This window comes from Brienomyrus brachyistius, chromosome 3 (genome assembly GCF_023856365.1).
Source record: "Brienomyrus brachyistius isolate T26 chromosome 3, BBRACH_0.4, whole genome shotgun sequence".
NCBI lineage: Eukaryota > Metazoa > Chordata > Actinopteri > Osteoglossiformes > Mormyridae > Brienomyrus > Brienomyrus brachyistius.
Window position 1 is genome coordinate 24,856,631 of NC_064535.1, and position 27,090 is coordinate 24,883,720.

The window sequence follows — 27,090 nt, forward strand, 5'->3', positions numbered from 1 at the left end:
TATTTTAACATATTTTATTTTGTTTTTGATTACAGATTCATTATTGCTACCATAATCACTTGCAATATTTAAAACATTTTTTCGACAACTTAAAATCAGATTTCGTAATTTTACTGAAGATTTACAACAATAAATACAGGAGAAGATTTCTCTCTTTTTTGTTCTTCATTGAGTCTATAACCAGCCCAAGGTGGTGATGATCGACCCTCCCTTCTGATGATGGTGCCAGACGACACGCTGCAGTCTGGAGATAGCAGCTACACTCGGGTGTTTGCGATTGACATTTGAGAAACACCTGGAACCGGGAGGGTACGGGCTTGTATGCGCGAACAGGAGAAGTCAGCAAAGCTCAAATTTGAGAATGAATGAACAACTATGGTTATGGACACTGTGACACGAACTATGTGGGATGAATTTTTCCAGGTCAATGTGGTCGGGGGCGGAGCAATGATCTTCAGTTGGAAGTTAATTAGTATACAACACAACACCTGATTGCTTATTAAGAGTAACATTTTGCCCTATAAATAGAAAAATGAATAATGAATGAAGCTTAAAATATCACTGCCATGTCCATAGATTCCACAGAGTGTAAAACACGGATATTGTCTTGTGGTTTTTTGCCGGCTCTTAATCCCATGCAGTAGATTGTTAATAAACAAAGTCCCCCATAGTAAACTGGAATTCCTGGCTTCCAGTTGCTTTAATGACAGAAACAGCATCAGATGCTGTGTGTCAATAACACAGAGACACACCCCAACAAAAGGGAAAAGTTCAAAGGTCAAAATGATCAAAAGCAGGTCAGTATTGCACTGAAATGTAGGGCATATTCCACCCATGTTGGCAAAAGACCAATTAGGGACATCAGACTCTTTATATGTGTAAATATCAAACCATTTCAGATCACCAGTATTCACACTGGTTCAAGCCAACCAGTATAGCAGTACGACAGCAATATTTCTTCCGTTAAGTACCCAGTGACCCAGAGAGAGCCCACGACCTGGCCAAACTCCACACTGCTTCTCAGCTCAGTACTTATGCATTACACCTTATATTTTGCTTTTTGTTCAGGTTAAGAAAAACAAATAATAAAGGAAGCATAAGGGGAAAGGGCTTAATTTCTATATAAAAATCTAAATATACACCCATTTTATAATACCAAAACCATGTCCCTAGGTTCAACATAGACACAAAGCAAAACGAAGTGAAACTCACAGCTTCTATGGTATGAATAAAGGTCGTAGTGTGGCGCCCGCTTCGTCAGAACAGTTGGTAACCCTTAAATCACAAATAATAAGAAGTCCAAAGGTAGGCAGTAAGATGCAGAGGGAGATTTGGCTTAGTGTTTGATTGACTGGGGTAAGGAACCCCTCTAGTTTCCAACCACCATCTTCACTAGGGGGAAAAAAAAAAATCTGAATTTTGATCAAAACCAATAAAACTGAATCCCCAAAACAGCCCTAGTCTGAGATCCAAAGAATAAAAGAGGATTCGTCATAGGTTCTCATTTATCCTTATTCACATTTTCGTAGACAGAATTTCATTTTATACATAAACTTAGTGATATTACGGAGGCCGACAGAAAATGTGCTGTGAAGTACGTCTTCCATCCCAGGAGACCAAGCAGCAGGACCAACTCACAGGGTTAGAGTGTAATATTCTATGTTAAATAAAAACTGGCAGGTTTGCACGCCAGTCCCAGACAGCAGAGGTCCTCTCACTCTAACAGCAGGGCAAAAATGACCCCCCCTCTCCTCGTTTCATGGTCTGTACAGTTGTGAAGTCTTTGTTTCCCCCCCCCAATCTCCCTATATTCTTCTGCCAGTTTCACGCCAGTTTAGTACCTTTAAAGAAAAAAACAGAGTCCGGTTAGGTTAATATGTCTCATAAATACTTTACTACTTTTCGAATGTGAATAGTATGTAGCAATGTACCTTCAAACTCAGTACTGGGCCCTTAATCTGCAGCAGGGGTGAGGAGAGCCAGTGCGGGTTTTTGGGATGACCTCACGATCAGCCAATAACAGTGGGTCCCCAGGACTGGAGCTGAGAACCACTGCTTTACTATTGGCTGATTGAGAGGTCGTCCCAAAATCCCGCATTGGCTCTCCTCACCTCTGCTACAGATTAAGGGTCCAGTGTCAAGTCTTGGCAGATATTTAACCTCAGCCCCTCCTGTGTAGTGGCCCCGGGGCAGCAGGGTAGTAGTAGTAGCACCTGTAGTAGTTGGGCTTGAAAGGGCCGTTCTTATTCAGGCCCAGGTACTTGGCCTGCTCCTCCGTCAGCTCGGTGAGGTGTGCGTCAAATGTGGGAAGGTGGAGGCTCGCGACGTACTCATCTGAAACAGAGCACGTGTTCGTTATATACAAGGCTGGGGGGGGGGGGTGTTAGGGTTAGGCACATTAATCTGTAGGCAGTACTACAAATTATCATTGACTTAGCAATTCAGTGTATATAAAGGGACCACAGGCAGGGACGAGCGTAGCCGGTACACAAGTACACATTCAGCATATAAAGCGATACGTGGGACAATTTCTTGTTGTAGCAGCGAAAATGTGTATTTATGTTGGTTTGCGCTATTTTAGCAAAAAATTACCCTGCATTTTAACCTTTACATGGCTAGTTTGTACTCCTTTTGCAGTAAAAAGGTTAAAAAGCACGGTCATTTCTTTATAAGGCAAATGCGCACTTGTGCCCCAGTCATGTGCATCCCTGACCATAGGTTAGTATAGCTGTCTAGATCAGTGTTTCCAAATCCGGTAAAAACGTGGACTGTCCGTGATTTTGAAATACTGGTGTGGCCTTTATATGTACTGCTCACCCCCCCCCCCAAGCCATGCACACGCTCAGTGGTCATGGATGCCCCCCCCCACCCAATAAGATGAGTCTTACCCATTTTCTTGGGTAGTAGGTAGACGTCTTGCTTGTAGCGGCCTTCGGGGGCATTGTACAGCTCTATCAGGGCAAGGGCCTGTGGGGGGACAGGAAAGGCCCTCATCACTTAGACCAGTGTTTCCCAATCTGATCCTCAGGGACCCACAGACAGTGTATGTTTTTGCTCCCTGCCAGGCAGCAAAAATGTGGACTGTCTGGCAGGGTGCTCAGATGGAACAAAAACATGGACCGACTGTGGGTCCCCGAGGACCGGACTGGGAAATACTGCGGCTTAGACAGAGTGAATACGTCTGCATTTAGCCTGTCAGCTCAGAAGCAGCTCATGGCAGTCATCCTGACCCAAGGAGAGAGTGCAGATCCCAGAGCAGTTCAGAAGAGAGGTACGACTGTAACATGAGAGGTACTTGGGGACAACTGGGTCATTTTAAGCCATTAAGTCATATGCTATCAACTGTAAATAAGCAACTGGGCCTTTCAGCTTAGGTCTATGTTAAAATTGCAAAATCACAAAGCCCCCCCCCCCCCCATAAGACCAGACCCACACATGTAGACCTTCAGCCTACTGACGTACGCACACACAAGCCATGCACTAAGGCTGTCACGATATCAAATTTTCAGTACACTATTACAGTGGCCAAAAGGATTCATGATAACATAATTGTGATATCCGAGGCTTCAGATAACGGGTGTGCCGGCATATTTACCCCCCAGCAAAATCTGTCCAGACACTGGGTTTTCGGTGCCACACGGCCATTTACTTATGCCCACAATTTGCTAAGCAGGTACACTTAAAATATTAACGAGATGCATATTGTGATGCCGAAAAGTAAGCAAATCTGAATAAATTCGACGTATCCTTATGCTTGATAAACGTGTCAGACTTCGAACTGCAAAAAGTACCGTCACACCACTGACGTCTTTACCTTGCTTATCCACAATATCTCCTCCTGTAAAAGATATTTTGCCTGTTAAGCTGTCCCTTTCTTCACCGCCACTTCAATGCTGACCACTTAGATTGATCTATCAAAACAGTAGCATGTGCTACTCTCCGCTAACCAAATTTAATAAACATAAAGATATGCCGGATTTATATAGATTGCTAACGTTTCGGCTCATTGTTTACACTGTAACGGAACCGGTGACTGGACAGATTTTTCTGGGCATAAATATGCCGGTATGCCCATTATCTAAAGCCCGGTTATCTCCACTCTCCAGAATGTGTTTCCGAACTCTCAGGGTTTCGTGCACAGAGTGACGACCCCAAAACTCACCTGAGTGGTGGCAGTTATGGAGAGCACAAAGGTGGGCACCGTGGAGCAGCTCAGGTTTAGGAGGCGGCCCTGGGGGCGGAAGCGGTCATATGAAAACACGCAGTCACAGAGCAGCGGTAAAAACAGGCCTCGATGTTAATAACCATCCTCAGAACTGCTTATAACCGACGGAACACCAGGCTGAGCTGGCAAAATCAAGTGCTTCCTGGTTTCTATGCCGAACAGCACTTTGATCAAAGTACTTGAGAAAGCTGACATTGACCAATGCATCACGCAAGGACCCAAAATGCTCACAGATGGCTATTAGTTTCATCCTTGTTTCATACTGTCACTGTCAGACGTGTGCAAAGACGACCACACGCACCGAGAAAGTGCCCAGTGACCAGGGGCGATTATAGGATTAAGATGGGGAAGGGCATTAATTCATAGACAGGGGTTCACCTTAGCATTAGCCAATAATGTCTTTTGAATTGGTGAGTGACAGGGGAGGGACACTTCTGAGGGCCAATCAGCTTTCGGCTGGAGGCAGCACCTTGTGGCCCCACCCCCATATATATCCCAATGTGTGAAATGCATGTCTTTGGCAGCACATTCAGGCTCTCACCTCTGCCAGCAGGACTATCCTCTTGCCGTCGGGCCAGATAACGTGGTCCACCTGTGACCTCACACGCTCCCAGGTCAGCTCAGGCGTCCGCAGGCTGGCCTGGGTGGTGGGGGGGGGGGGGGGGGGTGCGGAGAAGGGGAGAAGCATCCGTCAAAACATCCCAGCAGCCACACTGCCAGACTGATCGTGTCAGATACTGAAGAGTCGCCGCATGGGTCAAGACGCCCTCCACCGACAGACCGCTTACCACGTCGATCTCCGTGTTCGAGTGCCCCATGTTGCAGACTATGCACCCGTTTTTCATGCGGTCTAGGTATTCCCGCACCACCACGTTCTTATTGCCTGTAGTGAAAACGAGCACGATAGACGGGTCACATGCAAAGAGACCAACACACGCACCCCTCGGGACGACCAGTGGTACGAGCCAGTAGTGTGGGACCTACCTGTGCAGGTGATGACGATGTCCACCTGACGGATGACTTCACTCAGTTTCACTAACCTGAAGCCATCCATGCTGGGGGGAGAGAGTGGGGAGCTATTAAAAAGGATGTCTAGCAATCACATAAGTCACCGATACTTCCATCGCCCTTTCATCACACCCAGCCGAAAAGCCAATCCACATGTCACTTTGTCCAGGTGCACTTATGCTCTGCGCATAGAGTGAGTGGCGTAAATTTCATGTTCAGGGGTGGGCGCTGGGCGACGTGGGTGCAGCCCAGATTTTTGTTTCCGGCGGACATCATGTATGTTGACTATGCACATACAAGGAAATCGACTAGGTATATCCAGTAGGTGGCAGCACTTACTTTCACAGAGGTCAACAAAGAAAGAGAAGAACGTTAAGGTGAGCAGCCATAAGATAAGGTGCAGAGGTACCTCCAATTTCAAAATCAATGCTATTCCGGGGGGAGGAAGGGGTCCCACTAATTTTGTCGCCAATATCTCAAAATACCCCCATATTACTGTAATACTACACCTTTAAAACCATTTCACCACATGTTTGTATTCATTTGTTCCAATAAATCCACCCTGCGTGCGCTGACCGTGACCATCCGTGTTCAAATGTAACACGCACACAAGAGCGTGCATGCACCACTACGCATGGATCATGACGGCATGCGGAAAAGTATGAACTAGGGAGCCCCGCCCTGTCCTGCAGTGCCCAGCCCCCGGTTCTACATGGCCACACCCCCCAACACCATACCAGGCCTGCAGGGCGCAGATGGGGTCGATCTCCGTGACGTAGACAATGGAGCCCATGGCCTTCAGAGCGGCACAGCAGCCTTTGCCAACCTGCACTCGGGCAGACAGAGAGAAGCACAGCCGCACCTGTCAAGCTTAAACTCCACAGTGGTTTCCACATATTATAGCTTATTTTCCTCTTTGGGAGTGACTTCAGCATCATCTAGCATAGCGTTCCTGAAACCGGTGCTCAGGGATGCCCAGATGGTCTAGGGAATTGCTCAGGGAATTGGGAGAGAGCAAAAACATGGACTGTACGGGGGGTCCCCGAGGACCGGCTTGAGAAACGCTGAGCTAGAGTGCACAGCCGCTGGAAGGGATTCATTGGGAATACTGCTTTAAACAAAAAAGACCTGCCAAGTGTTACTTGCACTGCGGTCACGTGACACGGAGGACACTGCACAAACACTGGCGTCAGCTCACTTACTTCTCCATACCCGCAAACCACAACCTGCTTCCCCCCGAACATCACGTCCGTGGTCCGTTTCAGGCTGGGGGGGGTTAAAAGAAACAAAAAAAAAAACATAAAGTGTGTGTGTAGGATGCCATGACCCCCGAAACCACAGCCAGATGACCTCTCCCCAAAAGGGGGCGCTAATCCAGGGTCTCCACCCACCCATCCAGAATAGATTCCCGGCAGCAGTAGAGATTGTCAAACTTCTGCTTGGTCACCGAGTCGTTGACGTTCATGGCTGGAACGCACAGCTTCCCGGCCTTGGAGAGCTGGTACAGCCTAGGTACAGAGCACCAAGGGAAGGTCGCAACGAGAGTTATAAATAAAAATGGCCAGAAGAGCTCTGAAAATACCCTCTTAAAATACAACTCAGCAGAAAAAAAGTATTTAAGCTGAAACCCAGAGTTTTCAGCCCAAATGACACATGGCAAACATAGGAGGTGGCGGGGGGGGGGCAGTGATGAATGGCCACAAGAGAATGGAGGATGGAGGGAGCTTGTGGATGGCAGACAGAAGCTCTCATGATGTTCTGACAATCGCAGGATCTTGTGCAAAACATGGTCACAATACAACATGCCTCAGATTCCTGAATGTTAATGATGAGCCCAAACCAAACATGTTATTTAGCAATTTGTATTAATGAACCAAGTAATCACAGATGGAATTTAGTTATTTGGAAACCTTACCAACTATAAGCTTGGTATTTCTCTCTTGTTTTTTTCTCTGTACAACACACACCGCTATAATATTTAAACTGCTATAAGATCTGAGACCAAATGTTGAAGATCCTGCAACTGATCAAATGTCCACTGGCCACTAGGTGGAGCCATAGCCCCAGGGCAGAGACTAGGTTACGCTGGTGTTATATGGTTGTGAGAGGCTAAAGGAAACATGCATGCGTTAAGTGACCCCTAAAGGGTCAGCCCACCTGTGGACCCCAGTTACACTCTCTTCCACGATTCCTTTGATCTTTTTGAACATGTTGGGGTACTTCTTGTAGATCCAGTGGGTGAGGTCGCCCCCATCATCCAGAATCTGGAAAACCAGGGAGAGGGAGGTTATTCAATTAATATTACCTAAGAAAATCAAGCTGTCAAGCGGGAAGCTTTGGGCAGTTACAGCGCTGTGCTATGCGCGGATATGGACATCCATGGCTCACCATGTTAGGCTGCCATCCCTCCACGTTGACGCAGCGGTCGATGCACCACCAGAAGTCGTCTTCAGACTCCCCCTTCCAGGCAAAAACCGAGAACCCTAGGGGTCGTGGATGGGGTGGTGGGTTATTAAAGTCTGCATGGGTGCAGATTAGGGTGAGGGGGTGAGCGAGCTGGCGATGTGCACTCACCCCCCTCTCCCAGGGCGGCAGCCACCTCATTCTGGGTGGAGTAGATGTTGCAGGCAGCCCACCTGCACTGGGCACCCAAGGCAGACAGAGTCTCCATGAGAACCTGGGGAGAAGGGCGCACATTAGCGACTCGATGCTAACAGCTTTACTATGAGGCTGCAGTATTTAATCTGGCCAGTGGGGGGCAGCACTGAGACACCTACTGCTGTCTGGGCAGTGATGTGGGTACATCCCACCACCTTGGCCCCAGCCAGGGGTTTCTCCCCCTGGGCTCTCTTCCTCAGGGCCATCAGCGCTGGCATCTCTGCCCAACAGAGTCAGTGAACAAGAAGACACACACAGTCACCAACAAGCCCCCCGGTATGATTCAGGAGTCCTGACCCCTGGCAGCCCAGTTACTGTGCTACTTGAAGACCGGACCCTGCAGCTGAAGCTCCTCAGGAAAAGGAGACTCCCCCAGCCGGCCGTGCCCCGAAGAACAGAAGACAGCCGACCAACATCAACACAAGGTATTGTCTGCACAACGCAGGGACTCGCAGATCACGGCTTAAGGATCGATCGTGAGTCGAAGGCACGACTGTGAGATCAATTCTGCTCTTTAACTGATCTCCTTGCTGTGGCCACAAACTCACAGGACCATCAGAACAGACAGATCACCCCCACCGGCGTCCCCCCTCCCCCCCAACACCCCACACACACACACAAACCCTGCTCAGCGATCTCGATCTCCCGGCGTCCAAACTCCGCCTGCTTGATGTTCTTGATGCAGAAGTCACTTTGTCCCTTAGAGTTCTTCTGCTGCTTGTCCCGGGGGGAGGTCTCATCGTCAGAGCTGTCTGTGTAGGAGGCAGCTGGGGAGGGGGAGGCACAACACATCACATCCAACTTACCATAAACTTCTTCCACCAAATCGAGCTTCTACAGAACTGTGACAGATCTTTTTTAACTACTGAGAGGAAAAAAAATTAATATATGCATAACTTGACATGAATTCATCTTTCCAGAATTATCCATAAAAAGTAAGTGTCTCTGATCTGGGTCACAGAACACAAACACCCCCCCCCCCCCGCTTTACCTCGTCATATCGCGTGAGATCTGCTCTGTGGGCCTACAATTTCCCAAACCATCCTCCTCCGGGACATTCTGAGAAACACTGAGATTTCAAAAATGACACTAATAACAGACCGCAGACTTTGCTATTAATTACACAATGGCCAGGCCCAAATCCCTACATCCCAGGGGCAGTATGATACAGTCCCTGCCATTCTCCGCTTTTCTCCTGCCCATGCGAGGCACACCCAACCGGACGGACTGGGAACAAATCGCGTGAACCGTAGGCTAACATGAAAGGGGACTGGCACAAGCCAGCGCCGGGAAGGGAACCAAACACAAAGGAACGTCAGCCGAGTCCCTTGGGTCACATGAGCCTCTGTGTCAGGTCAACTAAGAGGAGTACGGCGGGATGTCAACGTGACACTCCAGTGTGTCCAGTGCGATGCGCCGTGCCCGTCTGGCAGGGAGAGCCCTAACGAACCGCAGGCCGTTCCCAGCGGCTAACAGGGAGTACGGCCGCTCCCTGGAGAACAAAGCTCAATGAAAAGACTCTGCCTTAATCCGCTTACGCAGGACTGCGGGCCGCCAGGCCGGAATCAGACTGCTTTGGGGAAACCAAGCAGCAGTTCTGACCTGAGCTGCTTTCAGGGTCAGGACCAACGAAACTTACCAGTCTTACTAGTCTAATCGTGTTACCAGCCCATCTTACTCAATTTTCATTGAAAATACCCACAACAAAATGACATGTAAGCCTTCTGATTGCACACATAGCAAAAGTAACACAATAAACAATAAAACAGAACAGAATAGAATAGAATAAATAACATTAAAATATAGTGCAACAATTAGTTTCCCAAGTAAGGAGCTAGGCTCAATTATACATTACATGCATACTCTAAAATATCGCAAAGTACATTTTTAAATAGATTTTTTTTCCCATTAAAATAAGGCTCTTCAGTTTCACGCTTGGTGGTGTAGTGAGCTATATTCTTGCGAATAATTTTCTGTAATGTTCAACAAAATGTAACAATAGCGGTACATAATCTGTGATCCTGTACTAGACATCCATCCATTTTCCAAACCGCTTATCCTACTGGGTCGCGGCTATACTAGACATAAAAGTCAGAAAATGAATGAACCATTATGCGATACATAATGTAGGATAAGGGCACTTTGGTTTCTTATGGTCTAAAATGTCAGAGAGACACTAAGGTGGAGAGGATCTGGCACAATGCAGGTTCGAGACTCATCTACACATCTGTGTGCCTGTTATGGCGCCCCCGTGTGGCTGTTAGGTGACCGTGCATAGGCCTTGTCCGGTCAGCGCGTGTATGTGATGTACCTGAGCTGTAGCTGTCTGTGGACGACTGCGAGATGGACCGGGACAGCGAGCGCCGGCCAATCTTGGTGGGCCGCTTGTTGAACTCCTGCTTCTGGTCGGCAAACTGGATTTGCTGTGGAGACACAAGGCAATTTTTTATTATTTTTTTTATTACGTCCCACACTGTTAACACAGCCAGAGTGACTGAAAGCAAACCACGCAGGTCAACTCGGACAGCCCAGAGAACGAAGCCCCATCTGTTACTACCCCCCAGGTAAACCTGATGAATGATATTTTCAGCCACATTCCTTGAAGGTGGCAGTGTGTTAGAGGTGGGGGGAGGGGGGAGTCACCTTTCCATAAACCATTAACAACCACAAGAATTTAAAATATATTCAATTAGTAAACCCGAGGGTCTAACGCTGTACACAGACGGCTTCATACAGAGAACCAGGACTAATTAATGCAGACGATTCATCCAGACCTTCATCCACAACTTTAATTAATTTACAATAGTTGCTATGGCTCTACATCCACAATTCAGACAAAAGGAGACGCTAGAACACGCCAACAGACATGCTCATATTACCTCTGTTAGTCTGTGGTTTGAAAAACTCCCATACAGGGAATTTAATGTAATTTAAGAAGGCCTTAGATCAGGGTTCCCCAACTGCAGTCCTGGAGGCCCTGCATGTAGCACAGTTTGCAGACATCTCTGGATTCCAGGAGCAGAATTGGGAAACCCCGACCTACATGTATCAGATCCGGGCAGAAGCATGAAAAATGTGGAAATTTTGCAGTCCCAACATCAACTTTTGTAAACTCTATAAGCCAAACAGTGAACTCAAAAACCCAGTTGACCCAAATGGTTCTGGGCACCCTTTGACCAGCTAAATGACAGCCATCTCCACCCACATCAGCTCCTATGCACCTTCCCTCTGATCTCCTTTGCAATGTCCGGACTGGTCGCCCGGAAATCAACCACAGTACTGACGTAGGACCAAACAACTTGGTCCTGACGCCTAGAAGAGCCTGATTTGCAAGCGTTTATTCCTTCAAAAGAACCAGGCCTCAAAGCAACTAAATCACATTCACACAGCGAGGATAATGAAAGTGATTTAAATGCCCAACACAGCACACCAGCAAGGCAGACCAAAAGCACAGTCTGTTTCACTGAAAATTCAGTCACCTCTGAGTAGAATAATGTACTGAACAACAAATAATGTAATGTGAATTAAAGCTCAGGGTGGGCGGAGACAGGGGCTGGGCCAAGTTAAACCCCTCCCACTGCTTCCCTCCTACTCTAGTTAGTGCTGCAGAAGGCCTAGTGTCAGCATCAGTGTCAGATAACAGAGCCTTTGTTCAGGCTGGCTTTGAAAGACCGTTAGCTTGGATGGAAAGTTACGATGTTGGTTACCATGTGGGCCAGTGGCCTCTTTTTTTTGCCCCCCATCTGAGGGACATGAACAAAAAGTGCTTTGAGCAGATGAAACACTGTTACATCTCTGGTAGGAACAGCTTCACAGGTGACATGCTGTGACCTTGGAGGACACTCTGCATGCACTAACCTTCATCGCGACAGGCCCCGGCTGACGAGACACCAACCGGGAACTACTGCCTATTGACAAATACCTCCCATCCTCGGTGTCATTGGCATAGAATCCCATGTTAACAAAACACACAGCAACACGTTAAACAAACACTTCAACAAAACGGTGCCAGCATTTACATTCATTCAAACGAGACTCATCTTACACTCACACACCTAACCCCGAGGTTATGCATTCAGCCCGCATGCGACGGCACCGGCGTGCCAGCCTACGTTGCTGCGGCTTTCCAGGGCATGCATTTCCGACATGCGAGCGTTCTACGCAAAAGAGGCACCACTCACCATCCAGTGAGGCAGCAGAAAAGCTGGGCTCAGGCTGTTCGATTCCCACTTTGCCATGTCTCTTTCCGCTGGCTCCCTCACTCTACTTTGACTGCTCAAGGGGGGGGTACCGGGCTCAGCAGTTTAAGAAGGTTCCACCCTGCCGCCCCCCCCCCCACCCAAGAACCACCCCTACACAGAGCGGGCGGCTTCTTTTCCCATGACAACCCCAATCGACCTGCTGTCCTAATCCCTGCCAATCCAGCAGCGACTGGCAGCTCCTAATAGGATTTAGGCAGCACAAGACCCTGTGGATACAGGGGCCGGACTCTCTGTTGCGAAACGCCACTGACTGACTTCATACCAGTTCTGTTCCGGAGCAAACCGGCAAGGGTGGGGGTGGTTTATGGGAACCGAATACAACCCATTCAGCCATGAAGTGCTGTTGCTCAAGAGTGCTTACCACCAACCACACTGGTACAGTTCGTGGTTTTGAACCCTGACCAGCTCAACGCCGCCGGAGATCCCAGCGAGGCCATGACCTCACCGTAATGTGACCCCACACCCTTCTGGCCACAAGTCCAAACCAGCAACCACCAGCAGAACCCAACATCACAGGTGCAAACCTGCAATTTCCCACTCACTTCAAATTACTAATGCGATCGACTTACAAGAATGAATGATTAATGGATTGATCATTTAATTTTTCGGTTACAAGTTCATTTTAGAAGGTGAATAACTCAAATAAATAAAAAAAAATCTTCCTGTTAACAGGCAACACACCTATGGGAGTGGAGGCCTGTAAACATGCTTGGTGTTTCAGCCAGAGGACCCTGCCAGGCAGGGTACAAGTGCTGCCATTAATCAGACACTCCAATAACCCCAAAGCCAGAATACAGGCAGAGGAAACGACGGTTAACCGAGGGAGAACCAGTGCAGTAAGTCTCTCAATGAATGCAAGCAGGGCTGGCCAAACAGCAGCTGATTTCGGTTGCATGTGGTGCACATTGCCCGTGACAAAGTGAAACTAGCTTGTCGTGCTCCTAGAATTATTCACACCCTCTGCAGTGCCGGCACTGGACAGGTACGCAGAGTGGGGGGAGGGCAATAGTGTTAAGGACGCTGCTAGGTTAGCATGGTGTGATCGAACACAGAACATTATAAGCCAAGAGGCAATAAAACGAAAACAAATAGCCTAAAATGAAGAAGCTACAGTTATTAGGGGATCAACACACAGATGTATTTAAACTCTGTCATTTCTTCAGTGCCATTTGTTTTACAGCCACTAGATAATGGATGAGTAGAGAAGAATTAGTTACCGGCTTGCTTGCTATTAAACCTGTTTTTACTTTTCAGTGAGCAGCGGTACTATCTAGATATCTGACATCCATAAGTCTTATAATGGTCTGAAACTCTTTAAGGAAAAGATTGCATGTTGATTCAGCCTGAAGTTACTGTAACGTCATTAAAAAAAATAAAACCTAATTAATCCTAATTAATCGCATTACCTACTGAGCATGCCTCAAAGTGCTCTGTGCCTCACAGCTCTGTGGCTTGGGACTCAGAAGGTTACAGGTTCAAATCCCTGGGTTGGCACAGTGATCCCACGATTGGGCCCTTGAGGAATTCCTTAACCTCCAGCTGCTTCAGGGACTCCAAATGTGCAAGTGATGTGTTATAAACAGGGACTGACATCATTTGTATGCAATTAAGCATAAGCAGTATGAAGGGTTAGATGTGCCAGTAATAATCCATCATAAGAGAACAACTGCAATCTTCTCCCACAGTTAATTTTTTTTGTAAGAACTTTATCATAACAGTGTAAATGAACAAAATATAAGTAATCTTCTCCATTTTGACCTGCTGTTAAACTAAGGGGGCCAACCCAGCCTATGCCATGCCAGATTGGCTTAGCAAAGCAAATTCGCAGGTCAAAGTTCATTTAAATGAATTCTGAGCAAAAACAGCCTGCAGGTTCACTTTGCAAATTGCACATGGAAGCAAATTCTCTGCTTGTTGAGTCGAGCAGTTAGAATGAAACTGACAGGTGATTTTTTTTTTTTCCTCCACACTATTGCGATCTTGCTTTTAAGCGCCCACCCCCCCCCCCGTCCTCGCACACGTGAACGTGCTCTGTACGTGCGCTTTGGCAAACTGCCCTCATTTTTCACCCTGCCGTCTCAAGCAAGGTTTATGTCTGCCTACTGAAGGAAATGCAATTCTTTGTCCTTTAGTGGACAATCCAGCCCCTTATGAGCCGTGGGAAACCAAGGAAACTGCACATTAAACAAGCCAGGATTATTTACCAAGCCAATGACTTATATTCTAAATCTATTCTAAAGAAATCTCTAAATTTAAACTTAGCGGAAACGTCTATCCAAAGTAAGGATGTGACCACAAAAGTTACAGATCTGCTCCAAAGGACCACAGGCACAGCAAAAGATTAAGAAAGAAGAATCAAATGCAATAAATAAATGGAAAAAATAAAAATAAAAAATCAGATATCTGAGTTGTGTCCCCCATGCCCAAAATACCAGGCCCCTCCAATTACTCTTTCTTTTTTATTTCCAGGTATTAAGTGCATGATAAAAAGTACATTTTGTGCTATGCAAGCTTGTGTTCTTGTACTGGGCTCCTTTTACACTGGCAGTTCTTGGTACACATGCTGCAGACAGAACCATGCGTCAACAACCACCCCCCAAGCCATGTAGTTAACTGGCTGAGGACACACACAGGGATTTGAGAATGTAGTAACCAGGCAGCCAATGGATGCAAATGTATAAGGAAATGCATTCTGGGAAATGCATTATTCATTCGGCCAGTGGTGGAAAAAGTGGGTGAATGAGGAGGGTGATGGAAAGACAATGGGGAGTGAAGTTAGTCCCAAACCACCCCAGCTAACAGCTGCGACTGTGTAAGTCGTGCACTTCAACTGGTTTTATGCCTGCAGTTCTGAAAGGTCACCACTGAGTGGCACTGTGGATACAGAACTAACTTAAGAGGCCCTGCTTGAGTTCCTCAAAAGTGACTTTATAGGCCACTGAATCACTGTACACAAGAAAGTGACTGTCCCCACAGAATGCAATGCGTTACCCGGGGCCCTGCTGAGGACCCTGAACAGGAAAATATTGGGGGGATTCAGGCCTGTGTATCAGAGCCGTTAGTAATAGCAGCATGTCAAAGGCTGGGTCCAGTCCAGAATCAATACAGGCCCGCAGATGTTACGGAAACACGATCCGGCACCAAACGGCGGCAAACTGCAGGCCAGCCAACACAGGGTGAGTAGGGGGCATTCCAGTGAATCCTAGTCATGCTTTCATTCTCCCTTCTCCTCCCCAAGGAAGTAAAACCCAGCAAGTGGGGCGCGATCAGTGGGCGCGCCGCAATCAGAGCCCGGCGCCACTCTGTTCGCAGACGCGGCGCGGGGATCGGTGCCAGCCGCGGTCCCTCCCGCCAGGCCCCCCTGCAGACCGATCGGATAAACACCCAGCTGTACAAATGGGTGGGATTGAAAAACTCCGGTTACAAGAGATGAGAAGGTCTCCAGAGCAAATAAACAGGGATGTAACGGGGAGGTGAGACCTGAGCTGAAGAGAACTCGTGGTCCACATGCCCTTACCCCAGGTCCACTGATCAGCTGACGAGACAAAAACCCATGTGACCCCTGGCCATGACTTCCCACGGGACACACAACCCACACAAACTCTACTGATAGCGACAGCCTTTTAACACATGTAGCAGAAGAGACCTTAGCAACTGTAAGACACCAAAGCAGAACCTTTTTGCTCTTAGTGAACCATCACAGTGAGAAGATGGGATATGAGCATTTGGGGGGAGGTGGGAGCGATGTCTTCAGGGAGTTAATCTTTTCACAGAGTAATGTGAAACGAACACGATCAACACACAAGAAGCCATCAAGTTCCAGCACCAAACCAGATAGCTTTCAACAAACAAAAGGACCACAGGACGCTAACAGTACAGCACAGGAATGACATTCCCCCAAGTTCCTGTACACCAGCAAAGAGACTTAAAATGCACTCCAAACAAAAAGAGGACAGACCAGACGATGCAGAGAATGTTTTGTTTTGTTGCATTTCGCCATACCTTGTAATTTTTCAACTGGACCGGCCCATTCGTCTTCACTTTGGTCTGGCTAACGAAGTCGGACATCTTCTTCATGGCGCAAGATCGATGCAGAACTGTGCTCTGTTCGAGGAACGGTCAAGGGAGCGCAAATAGCGCGATGCCCCATCACCGATGGCACACGCAGAGCCAATGAAGCAAGTAAGTGTTGCCCAAAAGAATGGGTGACCTGAAACTTAAAACCACCTGAGGTATAAGGTTTCAAATATTATCGGGAATCAGATAACTAGGCATGACGCATCCCCGGTTGCAAATCATCACAGATCTTGTGAAACACTTGTTTCGTGGACTGGGCCACGCATCAGAACGTCCCCAGGTCCAGGCTGGAGTTGCTTTTAGATGCTGCAGGTTTCATGATTTGGGATCTGATCACAGGTCCAGCTGCAGCCTAGGGTGCCTTGACTGCTTTCACAGATCTCTCCCTTTTTTGATGTTTTGAAAGTGATCTTACCAAGAGGGCCATGGTCACTCAGCAGTCAAGACTCAAGCTGAGGTATGTCGCTCCCAGATTAGCTACACAAATACGCATCACAACAGGAGGCCTCGTATGGCTCAGCAGATAAGCTCCTATGGTCTTTGACTGAATGGATGGTCAGTGGCACAATTCCCAGAGTCAGCAAAGTGATTTTACCATAGGAAAAGCCTTAACCTCCAATCACCAATCACCCTGCTTTCAACTGCCTGTCATATTGGAACAAATTAGCTAAACTGTAATTAAAGAGGTTCAGAAAACACATAACAGAAATAAAACACTGTCGAGACTGAGACTCCATCTTGTAAAGCCTGCAAGGACTACACCAAGGAGTCCACTATACCAAGCTGCGGCTTGAAAGATGGCTGCATCACTCAGGTGACAGCAGGCAGCCTGTGTAGAACAAGAAGCCAAGAACTATGAGGGTGGGGGAAGCGGAAAACAGACAAAACAAGATCTGTGTTCAGCGGACTACGAGAAGCTGTCACCCCAGAGTAGTGAGTGGCTTACAAGGCTAAGGCTCTGTGCCAGTGGTCAGAAGGTCGCTGGTTTGAGCCCCAGCCTCAGAAGAACAATCACAAGCCTGTGGGCCCTTGACCCCCAACCCCAGGGCTGCTGCAAGGTGGCTCCCTGTTTGCTGTGATCCCCAAGCTTGCTCTTGTCTGTGAGGCTCATGGAAAGTTGATAAAAATGATATTAAAATGCTCTCCATACGAATGGTTATTTAATAAACATGAATAGACAACACGGTGGTATTGCTTATGCTGGGGGTCTAGAATAGCCCCCTATGTGTCCTCTCAGGCATAGCACGAGTACCGGTATGGTATACCATCGCACTTCATAGTGTAAAACTGCCTTAATATTTTGTGATAATTTCAACTACTCCATAATTATGTAGTGATATGGAAGGACAACATTTGTTACAATGAACTGAACCGTTTTGGAAATCGTATTGGTAATTTTATTTAAAAAATTAATTAAAACGATGCATCGATTTAAAATACCAATGTTCACGCATTTGCCGCGTCGACGTCATCGACTACGTCAACAAATCGCGACAGTCCTAGAGTCCATCCATCACCCACCCGGCACCATCAATGTGGGTTCAGTGCCACATTTTTTAACAGGCCCTGAAAGTAGAATGGGAAGAAATTCAAACACTTCATCCAGAAGGAACAGGAACATTGTCGGTAATGAGGTTATGGGCTTTTGAACAGTCATTTATTTCCTGTTGTTAGAACAATTGATGGTTCCATTTCCTTATGCCAACTAGGTTAGAAATTCACTCAATGACAAAGAGGGTCAGAGACCCAAAGACACGTGAACTGAAATGTTAGAAAACTCCAAACCCTGCGAGAGGTAAGAGAGCCCCCAGAAAGTGATGGGGGGCAGGGGGGGGGAGAGAGAGAGAGAGAGAGAGACTTATTTTATACAGAGCAGTCCACGGGGGAATGAGGCATAAATTTTAGAGTCTGACCGATAAACTGGCGTTTATAATGGCCGATAAATGACTATTATAAAGAAACAGAGAGAGATGTAAGACTGATCCTTCAACCATGTTGTGAGCGTTGTTGTTGTTCTTCAGTTTGTCCACCAGAGGGCACACCGCAACTCCCACCAGCGACACACGTTTGTTTGTAATATACATTTGACTTGTCAAAACTTTTATATATTTTGTTAGACTTTTGTTCCAAGTACTACATATGACAATAAAACACGATTATTTTTAAACTGCACTGCGTCATGTTATGTTGGTGAGGACTTTTAAATAATTACACATAAATGTTAGGGGAAAATCTTTGTTTATGTTATGCGTGTCTGGGAGGGAAAAAAAAACAGTCAATATATCATTACTGAGTTTTAAATTCTCAAATATTGAAATCAGTATTGGAAAATTCTGTACCAGTCAAGCTCTAATGAATTTAAAATAGATCCTTAGGGCAAAAGACTGGAAAAAAAAAGTATCTGTTGACCAGTCGACGACCGCAGCTAGTAACAGGAGAAGCACAGGTGGCTGTTTTGCTGATGTAATAACGGCCAGCTGGCCAACACGCGGAAATTGCAGCCTTTGCTACACCGTGCAGCGCTAATACAGGTGCGGAACACACAAGACACCGCCTGCACACCCACCAGTACCAGCATGCCAGGCAAACCACCCCATCAGTTGATCCAGCTCCACTCCACAGAACCCGAGGAGGAAGGTGTTCAGTAAGGTCTCATGCCGAACTAAACAAAACAGGAGCGACCAGCACAGACAAAACCTGATACCTACAACATATGCAGCTGGGATCCTTCAGCAAATAACCAAAGAAAAGAGCTTGATAGAAGAACATTTAGATGAGTAACCAGGAGGCAGTGACATCGAGCAGGCTTAGGGATAAGGTCTCAGGAATTCTGGAATCAGAAGGGTTTGAGCAACCTCTCATCACCTTGGTAAATAGACCTTTAAACTTCCAGCGCTGCAAGGTGAGACAGCAGTTCAAAAGAGAGGAGTGCATGGGATTACATGAGAAGTGTCACCACACCTTCTAGAAACAATGCAGTGAAACGTTATTGAGTAACCGCCAAGCACAAGGCGGCACGAACGTGACTTAAGGAGACAATGAGCACGAGGGCTTCTCCCCATCAGCCACCGAAACCTTTTTTCCCCCAGGAAGAACCAGCATATTTACTCAATCAGCATGTGCCAGGATATACCCCATCAACCTCCCTTAAATTTAGCACATTAATTATTAACAGGACTCAGCAAGTCTGCAGGCTAGGAGCCCACACACCTTGCACCATCCTGCCACCATGGTAGCACAGCTAGCTGATGCTTTTCTTGTCTATCTTCTGGAGCGAGGGCTTGTTCTGGGGGTTTAGAGACAGATGAAATATAAAATAAAAAATAATAGGCTACTGAAGCAGCTTCTGTCCACCCAGCCACCGGATCAAGCAGTACACTTACTCCCCCCCACTACCACCAGTATACCAGATACAATTTCACAGTGCACTCCCACAGGACCTCCTGGCTCCTGGGCCACCTGCAGCGCCTCATCCAACACCCATGTAAAACTAAAGTGCCTCAAACGTTCAAGGAGGTGAATAGTTTGAAATTGATGCATAATGTCCCTCTTTATTCTTAAGATCGTAGCTTCAAGAATCAAAAGGGAGTGAACAATTGAATGTTACCATCCCAAGGCATTAGCTGAACCAATTTACGCTGGGTGGAACAATTACCTGAAAACCTGAAAAGGATTTGGACAAACTAACAACAACCTTTATAGTACGTCATGGGAATAAGGATATTAAATTATCCCTGAATTATAGGTTTGCAGACACTGAAAATAGTTCTCTCTTCTTGAGGGATACAATTACCTCAAGCACACATGTGCGCGCGAGCTTGCACACACACACACACACACACACACACACACACACACACACACATACACACACACACACACACACATACACACACACACACACATACACACACACACACACACACACACACACACACACACACACACACACACACACAGCCGACAGAAGCCTTTTTTAAATGCATTTTTTCTTTTGGTTCCCCCTCGATCATGCTTGAAAATCAGGCTGCTAGTCTTGGTCTATAACAATTGCTTTAACCCAGTCAGACTGTCAGCGGAAGTGTTCGACGCATTGGGAAAAATTCCACAAACTGGGAATATTCCAGGCATATTACAAAACACAGTCAATGGAAATGTACTACATGCAAATCTGGAACAAGAACCAAAGTCCTCGGGTCGTAACTGAAAATATTCTTCCACGATGCAACAGGTTATGAAAATATTTGCCTAACCCAACAGACTACAGGTCCTGGGGGAATTATTACTAAGATGCCTGACTAAGAGAAGTGGATGAATACATTAACATAGTATCAGCACCCCAACCCATGCAAGACATTGTCCTCTCAAAGTTTCTGGGAGGCAACAGCACCTTCGTGCAATGCTGCAGGGAGGGAAGGCCTCCCCAAACACCCACGTTTCTCCTGGTACTTGAAGTCACGCGGAGCTTCAACCTGAACCGCAGCAGCCACTCACTGGCCCGCGTTGAGGCCTGGCTGCCTCCGACACGTCCGTGAAACCACCCGAGTTCTGCACCCCTGACAGCTTATCACCGGTAATAAATCCCTTCCTATGTAGATTGATGCAGCGAAGGTCTCCAGGACAGGACAAGCGTAAATCTGAAGAGCATTTCTAACAGCAATGAAGCAAAGTGACTGAATTCTCGCTGCTCAAAAACATTCACTAATAAACTGCTGGACCCTGGATCATGCCACATCACAAGATATAATCTGCTCCTTTCCTTATTCTGCCTCTACATACCGCTATATAGCCCAGTAAACGCTGAAAAAATTCAATAAGACACCCCCACCTTAAATGAAGTTAAAAGGTCCTGTTGGTTAACAAGGCGACCAGTACAGGCATAATGGAATCTGAACAGGCCAAGTTCTTCCCACCATTTCTATTCTGTTACCATGGTTAGATGGATAATTCTGCCGCACAAACTCTATCTTCAATCAACAAGGGTGGCGGGGGGGAGGGGGGGGGATTGCTAGGCATCTTGAACTTGATTCCTGCCCACATACAGTCAGACTTGAGGACAGTCCGTGCACCCAATCAGGAGCGCACAAGCCCGGGGTGAGAATACCAGGCACAGATGTGGCACTTCTAAACCCCCCCCCTTCCTTTTGTACACTGGAGTCTTGGCTGGGGAGGGGTGGGGGGGGGGCAGCCTGAATAGCAAACAGCAGCAGTGGGCCAATCCGGTTACACAACGGGCATCTGTCAGACGCCTAGCCTTCCTGAGTGGGCAGCAGATGAGAAGCCCATTATGGGGGGGGGGGGGGAATTCATACTGCACAGGCTGATGCAGATACAAAAAGCCCCAAGATAAAATGCATAAATTCATATATAAAGCCCAGTTGTTGGGTTATAGGGGCCACTTTTCTGAGCTATATTTTGGGCTAATTAAAACGCTCAGCTCTAGCTAAACGGACATCGGCATAAATCCTTCATACTTCTTCATAAAAGCATTTCCCACAAAAAGCACTTTAAAGGGCACCGATGTGAGGCTTACTGCACGCTACTCTGAACACCGATATCAGGTGACACACTGTATTTTTAGACCGGGGTAATTGGGCAGAACATATTATTGTTGAGCCATTTTTTGTTTTAAAAGCACCCTTTCCACCTGGGATTAAGCGTCTCTTTCTAGCTACCCACCGCTACCCTCTGCACGCCGCACGTGTTCCTTACTGCGAGCCACGCTGGGAAGCCGGTTCCAGCGAAACGCTCGGCCCTCTGACAGTCAGGTCAAACTGCACAGCAGGAAGAAACACCCTCCTTTCGCAAGCCTATTCATCCAACATCCACCCAGCCGCGCGGGGTGAGATTATGACCCGTTTCCCGTCATCCTCAGTGCCGCTGAGTAGTCTACCAGGAAACACATTTGGTGGTGCTGTTTTTAAGGGCAGACCTAATTTAAGAGACATCATAGAGGCAACCAATCACATGCCGTGCAGAACTGCTCCCTTCCTCCAATAGAAACATGTGCCCAACGCCTTTGTAAAAAGTTCTTAGTGGTTCTCGAATCCCGTGGTGGAAACACCCCCCGCCCAAACACGAGTGGCTGGATTCTCACGGTGCGAAATGTGGCAAAGGAGCAACTTCACTGTGAGCTTCCCACGGTCCCTGTCCCAGCAGGAGAACGAGACCCACCTGGCCTGGAAGGGGCATCCCACGCCCATCTCTCGCTGACCTGATCCTTTCCCGCTGATCTGATCCCTGAACTCCATCCAGAAATTCCACGGCTGTTTATTTGCATCACCGCAGGGTTTTGTAAAAACCGGGGCCGCGTGGCATGCTCTGCTCTTTCGCGCAACTGCATGATGACCAAAGACAGAGCGAGCCCCCTCTAAGCTACGTCACCTGTGCCGAGTTTAGAACTCACAGCATTCGGACCTGGTTCCCGGCTACAGGCCCCGCCCCAGCAATCTGAGGCCCAGTATAGTGCTGGATACTAAGAGAGATATAAGTTATCATGGATAAGGCGAATCATGTGGTCAGAGTCCAAGTCAGGATTCATTACACTGCCGGTAAGTCGAAAAGGTATAAACTCACATCACACCCAATCGCTTTGTGCCAGTACTCTAAAACAGCCACAGCTAAACTGGGGAGCACTCGTCTTCGGACTCCAACGGTTGCTACAATAACTGGCTTGAGCTGATCACTGTCATCTTATCTCTGGGAAGTCGCCGTTTCACAGAACACATTTTGCACTAAAAGATTTTCCACTGGGCACCACGAAGCCACGGCCATCAAGATGGCACAGAAAGAGAAAAGAGAAAAAAACAGATAAGGCAGAAAATCTGCGTTTCCTCAAAGCCATGCTGATAAAGTTCCTCTGTCGTCAGCTCCGGGTAGCTTAAGGCGGCCTGCAAAATATGATAAGGCACAAATGGGCGGGGGGAGGGGGATCAGAAGATCCGGGAGACGTGCCAAGAGCAAGACGGCAAACGGCACCACTTGACGACAGTCAGAAACGTTGAGGCAACCAGGTCCCAGGAATAAGGGAACATTCAAACAGAGGCCTGTCTGGCCTGAAAGCCTCCTGAAGTAAAAGATTCATCTCAGCTGGGGTAGAGCTTCCGAGAAACCGGGGTGAAAAGGTCAGGGAGTAACACACGAGAAAATCGTCCATTAAAAACTCAGGAGCAGAGCAGGAATGCATCTAGAAGGTTCTGCCTTTTTTTTTTTGTTTCCTCGCCCTTAAGTTCATTTCAAGCTGAAATGCAGTAAAAGCACATACTTCAATAATTACTGAATTCAGGTTACAGAAAATTCACACCTTACCCAGACAATTAAATATGCGGATCCATTCGTTTTAAACTATTTATGATGATTTATAAAGAAGATAAAGAATCTTTTATAAAGGCACACAGTGAATAAGGTCCATTTATAAACTCTGGCATACAAGTTTGAAATTAAATACCCACTGATATGGTAATTAAATATATACTGACAACAGAGTCCCTTTCATGGGGTCAAGATAACCCCCACCGTGTCAGCTTCACTTTCTAACTTTTCCTTTCTCCTGGGCCAATATCCAACATAGTTACAATTACCGCGGTAAACAGAAATACACCAGTGCCATCAGACAGACACGTCCCCCCAAGATTCTGATGCGCTCCCCTTAAACTGACGATCTCTGCACGTTGCATTTCTCAGGACGACACTTCAACCAATCCATGCATTTCCTGCACCTGCTATCCAACTGAGGGGGGGGGGATGGGATGCAGCACTTAGTCTAAACATAAGAAAACCATAGGTCACCTTCAACATATATGAGCCATCTAGGAAATATTCACACAGACAACCCTAGGCAGCTGTCCAGAACTTTCGCAATTACCTAATCGGAGATGCATATTAGATATATTCAACTTATTGGTGCTGGCAGGATTAAACTTTAAGTCCATGAAAAAAATTCTTAAAAGGCCAAATACTGAGACAATGACCGAACCTGCGACATGAATTGAAATGCCACATATGAAACACGTCATGTTTGCAGTTATTACACGTCACTGAAGATACAGGGGCAGTGTTGTGCACAGGTAGATTTGGGTGGAGGTAAAGTACACTAAATCACACCATCACTGGGTGAGGGTGGGTGCAGCCACACAATGCCACAGTAGCTTTAGAGCAGCTGAAAGAAAAGCCTTCGAACCCTTTTCATACTAATATTTATGATGTCAGAACAAAGGGACCCGTTAATGAAGTGATCCTGATGTCCCATAAAACACTTTTCTATTGGGCTTCTGTCCACCTCAAGCAGTTATTACAGATATTGTGCTACATCAGCATTTTGCACCAGTCCATACAAACGCCCAGTTAATGGCCTGTAACTGCCTGCACAAAGTATATCCTTTTGACTTAACAGGATATGTTCTGACTTTCTTCGAACTCCATCTCTTGCCTTTGAGATCATGTTTTTCAATTAACAGGTTACATTTTTTTTTTTACATACTGTGACTACATAGGTTATAGAACACAAGATGTCAGATGCATGTTCATAACTATCCCTATAATATTTAGTTATTAGGCCTAAATTCAGAAATGTCATGTTGCTCCTTAGGTTTTACCCAGTTTGAGGACTTGGATGTGATTTTGGTTGGTCAACAGCAATGACAGTCAGAAGAATAAGTTGTTCATTGAAAATCACTCAGTTCCCCTTTGACAGCAACGTGGAAAAGTAATTCTTTTGTTAAGTTTTGGTATAATAAAATAGTGAAACGTGGAGAATTAAACACATTAACAAACGCTCCTGTCAAATTTGGTTGATGAAAGCATTGCACATAGAGTATTGCGTTTAACTGGTGCTTAACTAAGCGCCAGGAGCCGTCGCAGCTGGATGGACAGCGTGAGAACAGCGTGTTCCGAGGAGCCGGTCGGCGAATGGGGCAAACACGGCGTACTTAGCTTTCCCCAAAAGAAAAGAACAAAAGTACACTGCGCTCGCCATCACATGGGATACCTGCGAGGTACCCATCTCCCACTTCAAAAACCTAAAAAAAAAGTAAAAAAAAACAAAAAAAAAACACACGCACTCCTGTCACGTGAGTAGTAACACAGTGATGTGTGCGATCAGACAATCATCCCTTCACGCTTTAATTTCAAAATAAACATCTCGACCCCCCCCCATGCCCCGATGCAGAATAACTGCCCGTGGGGAGCTAACAGAATCAATGACTGCACGCTAGCTACTTAGCGAGCCGGTCAGCCGCGTGCATCGCGTGTCACTGACCGAGCGCCCTCACCTTTTTCATCCTCGGAGCCTCGGCTACTGTGCCATCCTGGTTTATGAACGCTTCGCCGCCGTTCTGCTGGGGATCAGTCCGCTTCATCGCGGATGCCTGCGGTACCTTCATTGGGTTCGGGCTGGGGGTTGGAGAAAGGCTCGGGTCCCCTCTCTGGACCGTCTCCGTAGCTATAGCCGCTGGTGAAGTGGCAGCGGCGGAGGTGGCATTAGGCTCGTTTTTCACTAACGCTTTCTCTTCACCTTTAGGCGTCACCGGCGACACGGGCGCCAGCTCTTTGCTGGGAATGTCTTTGAGTTCGACCTCGGCCATTTTCGCTGCCACAACCTGCACTGACATCGTTGCGATTTCACGAAGTCCTTTTTTCCCAAGCTCGGATATACAAACGGATACGAGCCGTGGAGGACGATGATGAAGCAAAGGATGATGGTCGATGTAGTTTTTACGTATCACATACTACAAAATCTTAAAGCAGATTCTTAATTTTATTAGTGCAAATGTAATGCAGTTATTTATTCATTTTGACAGCATACATTGGATTTGAATGAATATTCGTCTTTTTGTAAAAAATACAAAAATGACACTTCAGACGATATTAAAAAAAAACTACATCGACCAACATCATTGTATAAACGCCATTTAAAAATGCATTCTGGTAAATGAAGTTCCTTTTTAATTATACTGTGGCGCGTCCATCCATCTTCCAACCTCTTGTCCTATACAGGGTCGCAGGGAGACTGCAGCACTCAGGATGCGTTGCCTGTCGTTTGAATCACGGACTTACTAATAAAATATCAACTTAGTTTTCCCTAGATTTGTGTTGCTAAGTTTTGAAAGATGTTCCTTAAAACGTTCTGTGTTTTGTTGAAACAACACAAGTAATTTATTTACTAATGTTAGTTACCAAATTATTTCACACCATTAGTGATTAAGCGTTAATGATATATTTTATCAGAGAGGTGAGACAGTGGCTAGCATGGAGATTTACAGCTCTAGCTGCCTCAGCAGAGCCACTAGCATTCTCAGAGATTCATCTCACCCTGGACTTCAACTGTTGCCCTCTGGTGGGCGCTACAGGGCAATCAAATCAAGAACAGACTCAAAAACAGTTTTTATCCTAGAGCCATTATCTCACTCAACTCGGCCCAACCTTGAAACACTCTGTCCATCATGTTGACATGTTTATGACCTCACCTACTAGCATGTGCAATATTTTCTTAATTACACTGATGAAATCAGCAATATTTGAATATTTATTGTGAAACTGAATCACAAGGAGAAGAATATGTATAATATAACACTTCATACCTTTTGGTATTTGTTTCCTATGCATTTTTACATTGTAGCATCCTTGGATTTAAGGTGGCATCCTCGTAACATTTTAGTGGTGGTTTGTACTATAACTGCTCACAACTACAGATGTGCGAAGGTTTCCTCACATTTACATCTCCAGTGTGGAGCTTAATATTCTTTCATCTTTCAGTGTAGATTTTGAGGTGTTGCAAAAATAAATTGGCCAATTGTGGAACATTCAAGCTCAGTAACTCTGGCCATACATTCTCTCACACCGGCATTTCAGTTAAACCACAAA

The 27,090-nt window shown here is 46.6% G+C and overlaps 1 protein-coding gene across 4 annotated transcripts; it reads right to left on the minus strand.

Moving 5' to 3' along the window:
- On the minus strand, positions 1 to 25,908 carry ahcyl2b (adenosylhomocysteinase like 2b). 4 transcript variants are annotated; one of them, XM_049007746.1, is made up of 17 exons: positions 25,500 to 25,908; positions 10,203 to 10,314; positions 8,515 to 8,658; positions 8,011 to 8,111; positions 7,808 to 7,910; positions 7,622 to 7,716; positions 7,391 to 7,497; positions 6,625 to 6,741; positions 6,436 to 6,499; positions 5,971 to 6,059; positions 5,210 to 5,280; positions 5,014 to 5,108; positions 4,767 to 4,865; positions 4,163 to 4,231; positions 2,889 to 2,967; positions 2,214 to 2,334; positions 1 to 1,841 (listed from the first exon to the last, which is right to left on the minus strand). In XM_049007746.1, exons 1-17 carry the CDS (start codon positions 25,836 to 25,838, stop codon positions 1,835 to 1,837), a joined length of 1,812 nt encoding a protein of 603 aa, XP_048863703.1. In that variant the 5' UTR covers positions 25,839 to 25,908; the 3' UTR covers positions 1 to 1,834. The 4 variants fall into 4 exon arrangements, with proteins under 4 accessions (XP_048863703.1, XP_048863706.1, XP_048863704.1 ...); XM_049007749.1 differs by lacking the exon at positions 25,500 to 25,908 and adding an exon at positions 22,405 to 22,569; XM_049007747.1 differs by lacking the exon at positions 25,500 to 25,908 and adding an exon at positions 16,156 to 18,061.
- Between the last annotated feature and the right edge of the window lie 1,182 nt (positions 25,909 to 27,090).

What these genes read in the sequence shown, in the direction of transcription:
- ahcyl2b (XM_049007746.1), bottom strand. Translation starts at nt 25,838, where the DNA reads ATGTCAGTGCAGGTTGTGGCAGCGAAAATGGCCGAGGTCGAACTCAAA. An exon ending in CATCGTCATCACCTGCACAG is followed by an intron (nt 5,109 to 5,209) that starts GTAGGTCCCACA and finishes TTTTCACTACAG; the next exon opens with GCAATAAGAACGTGGTGGTG. An exon ending in CGAACACGGAGATCGACGTG is followed by an intron (nt 4,866 to 5,013) that starts GTAAGCGGTCTG and finishes CCCACCACCCAG; the next exon opens with GCCAGCCTGCGGACGCCTGA.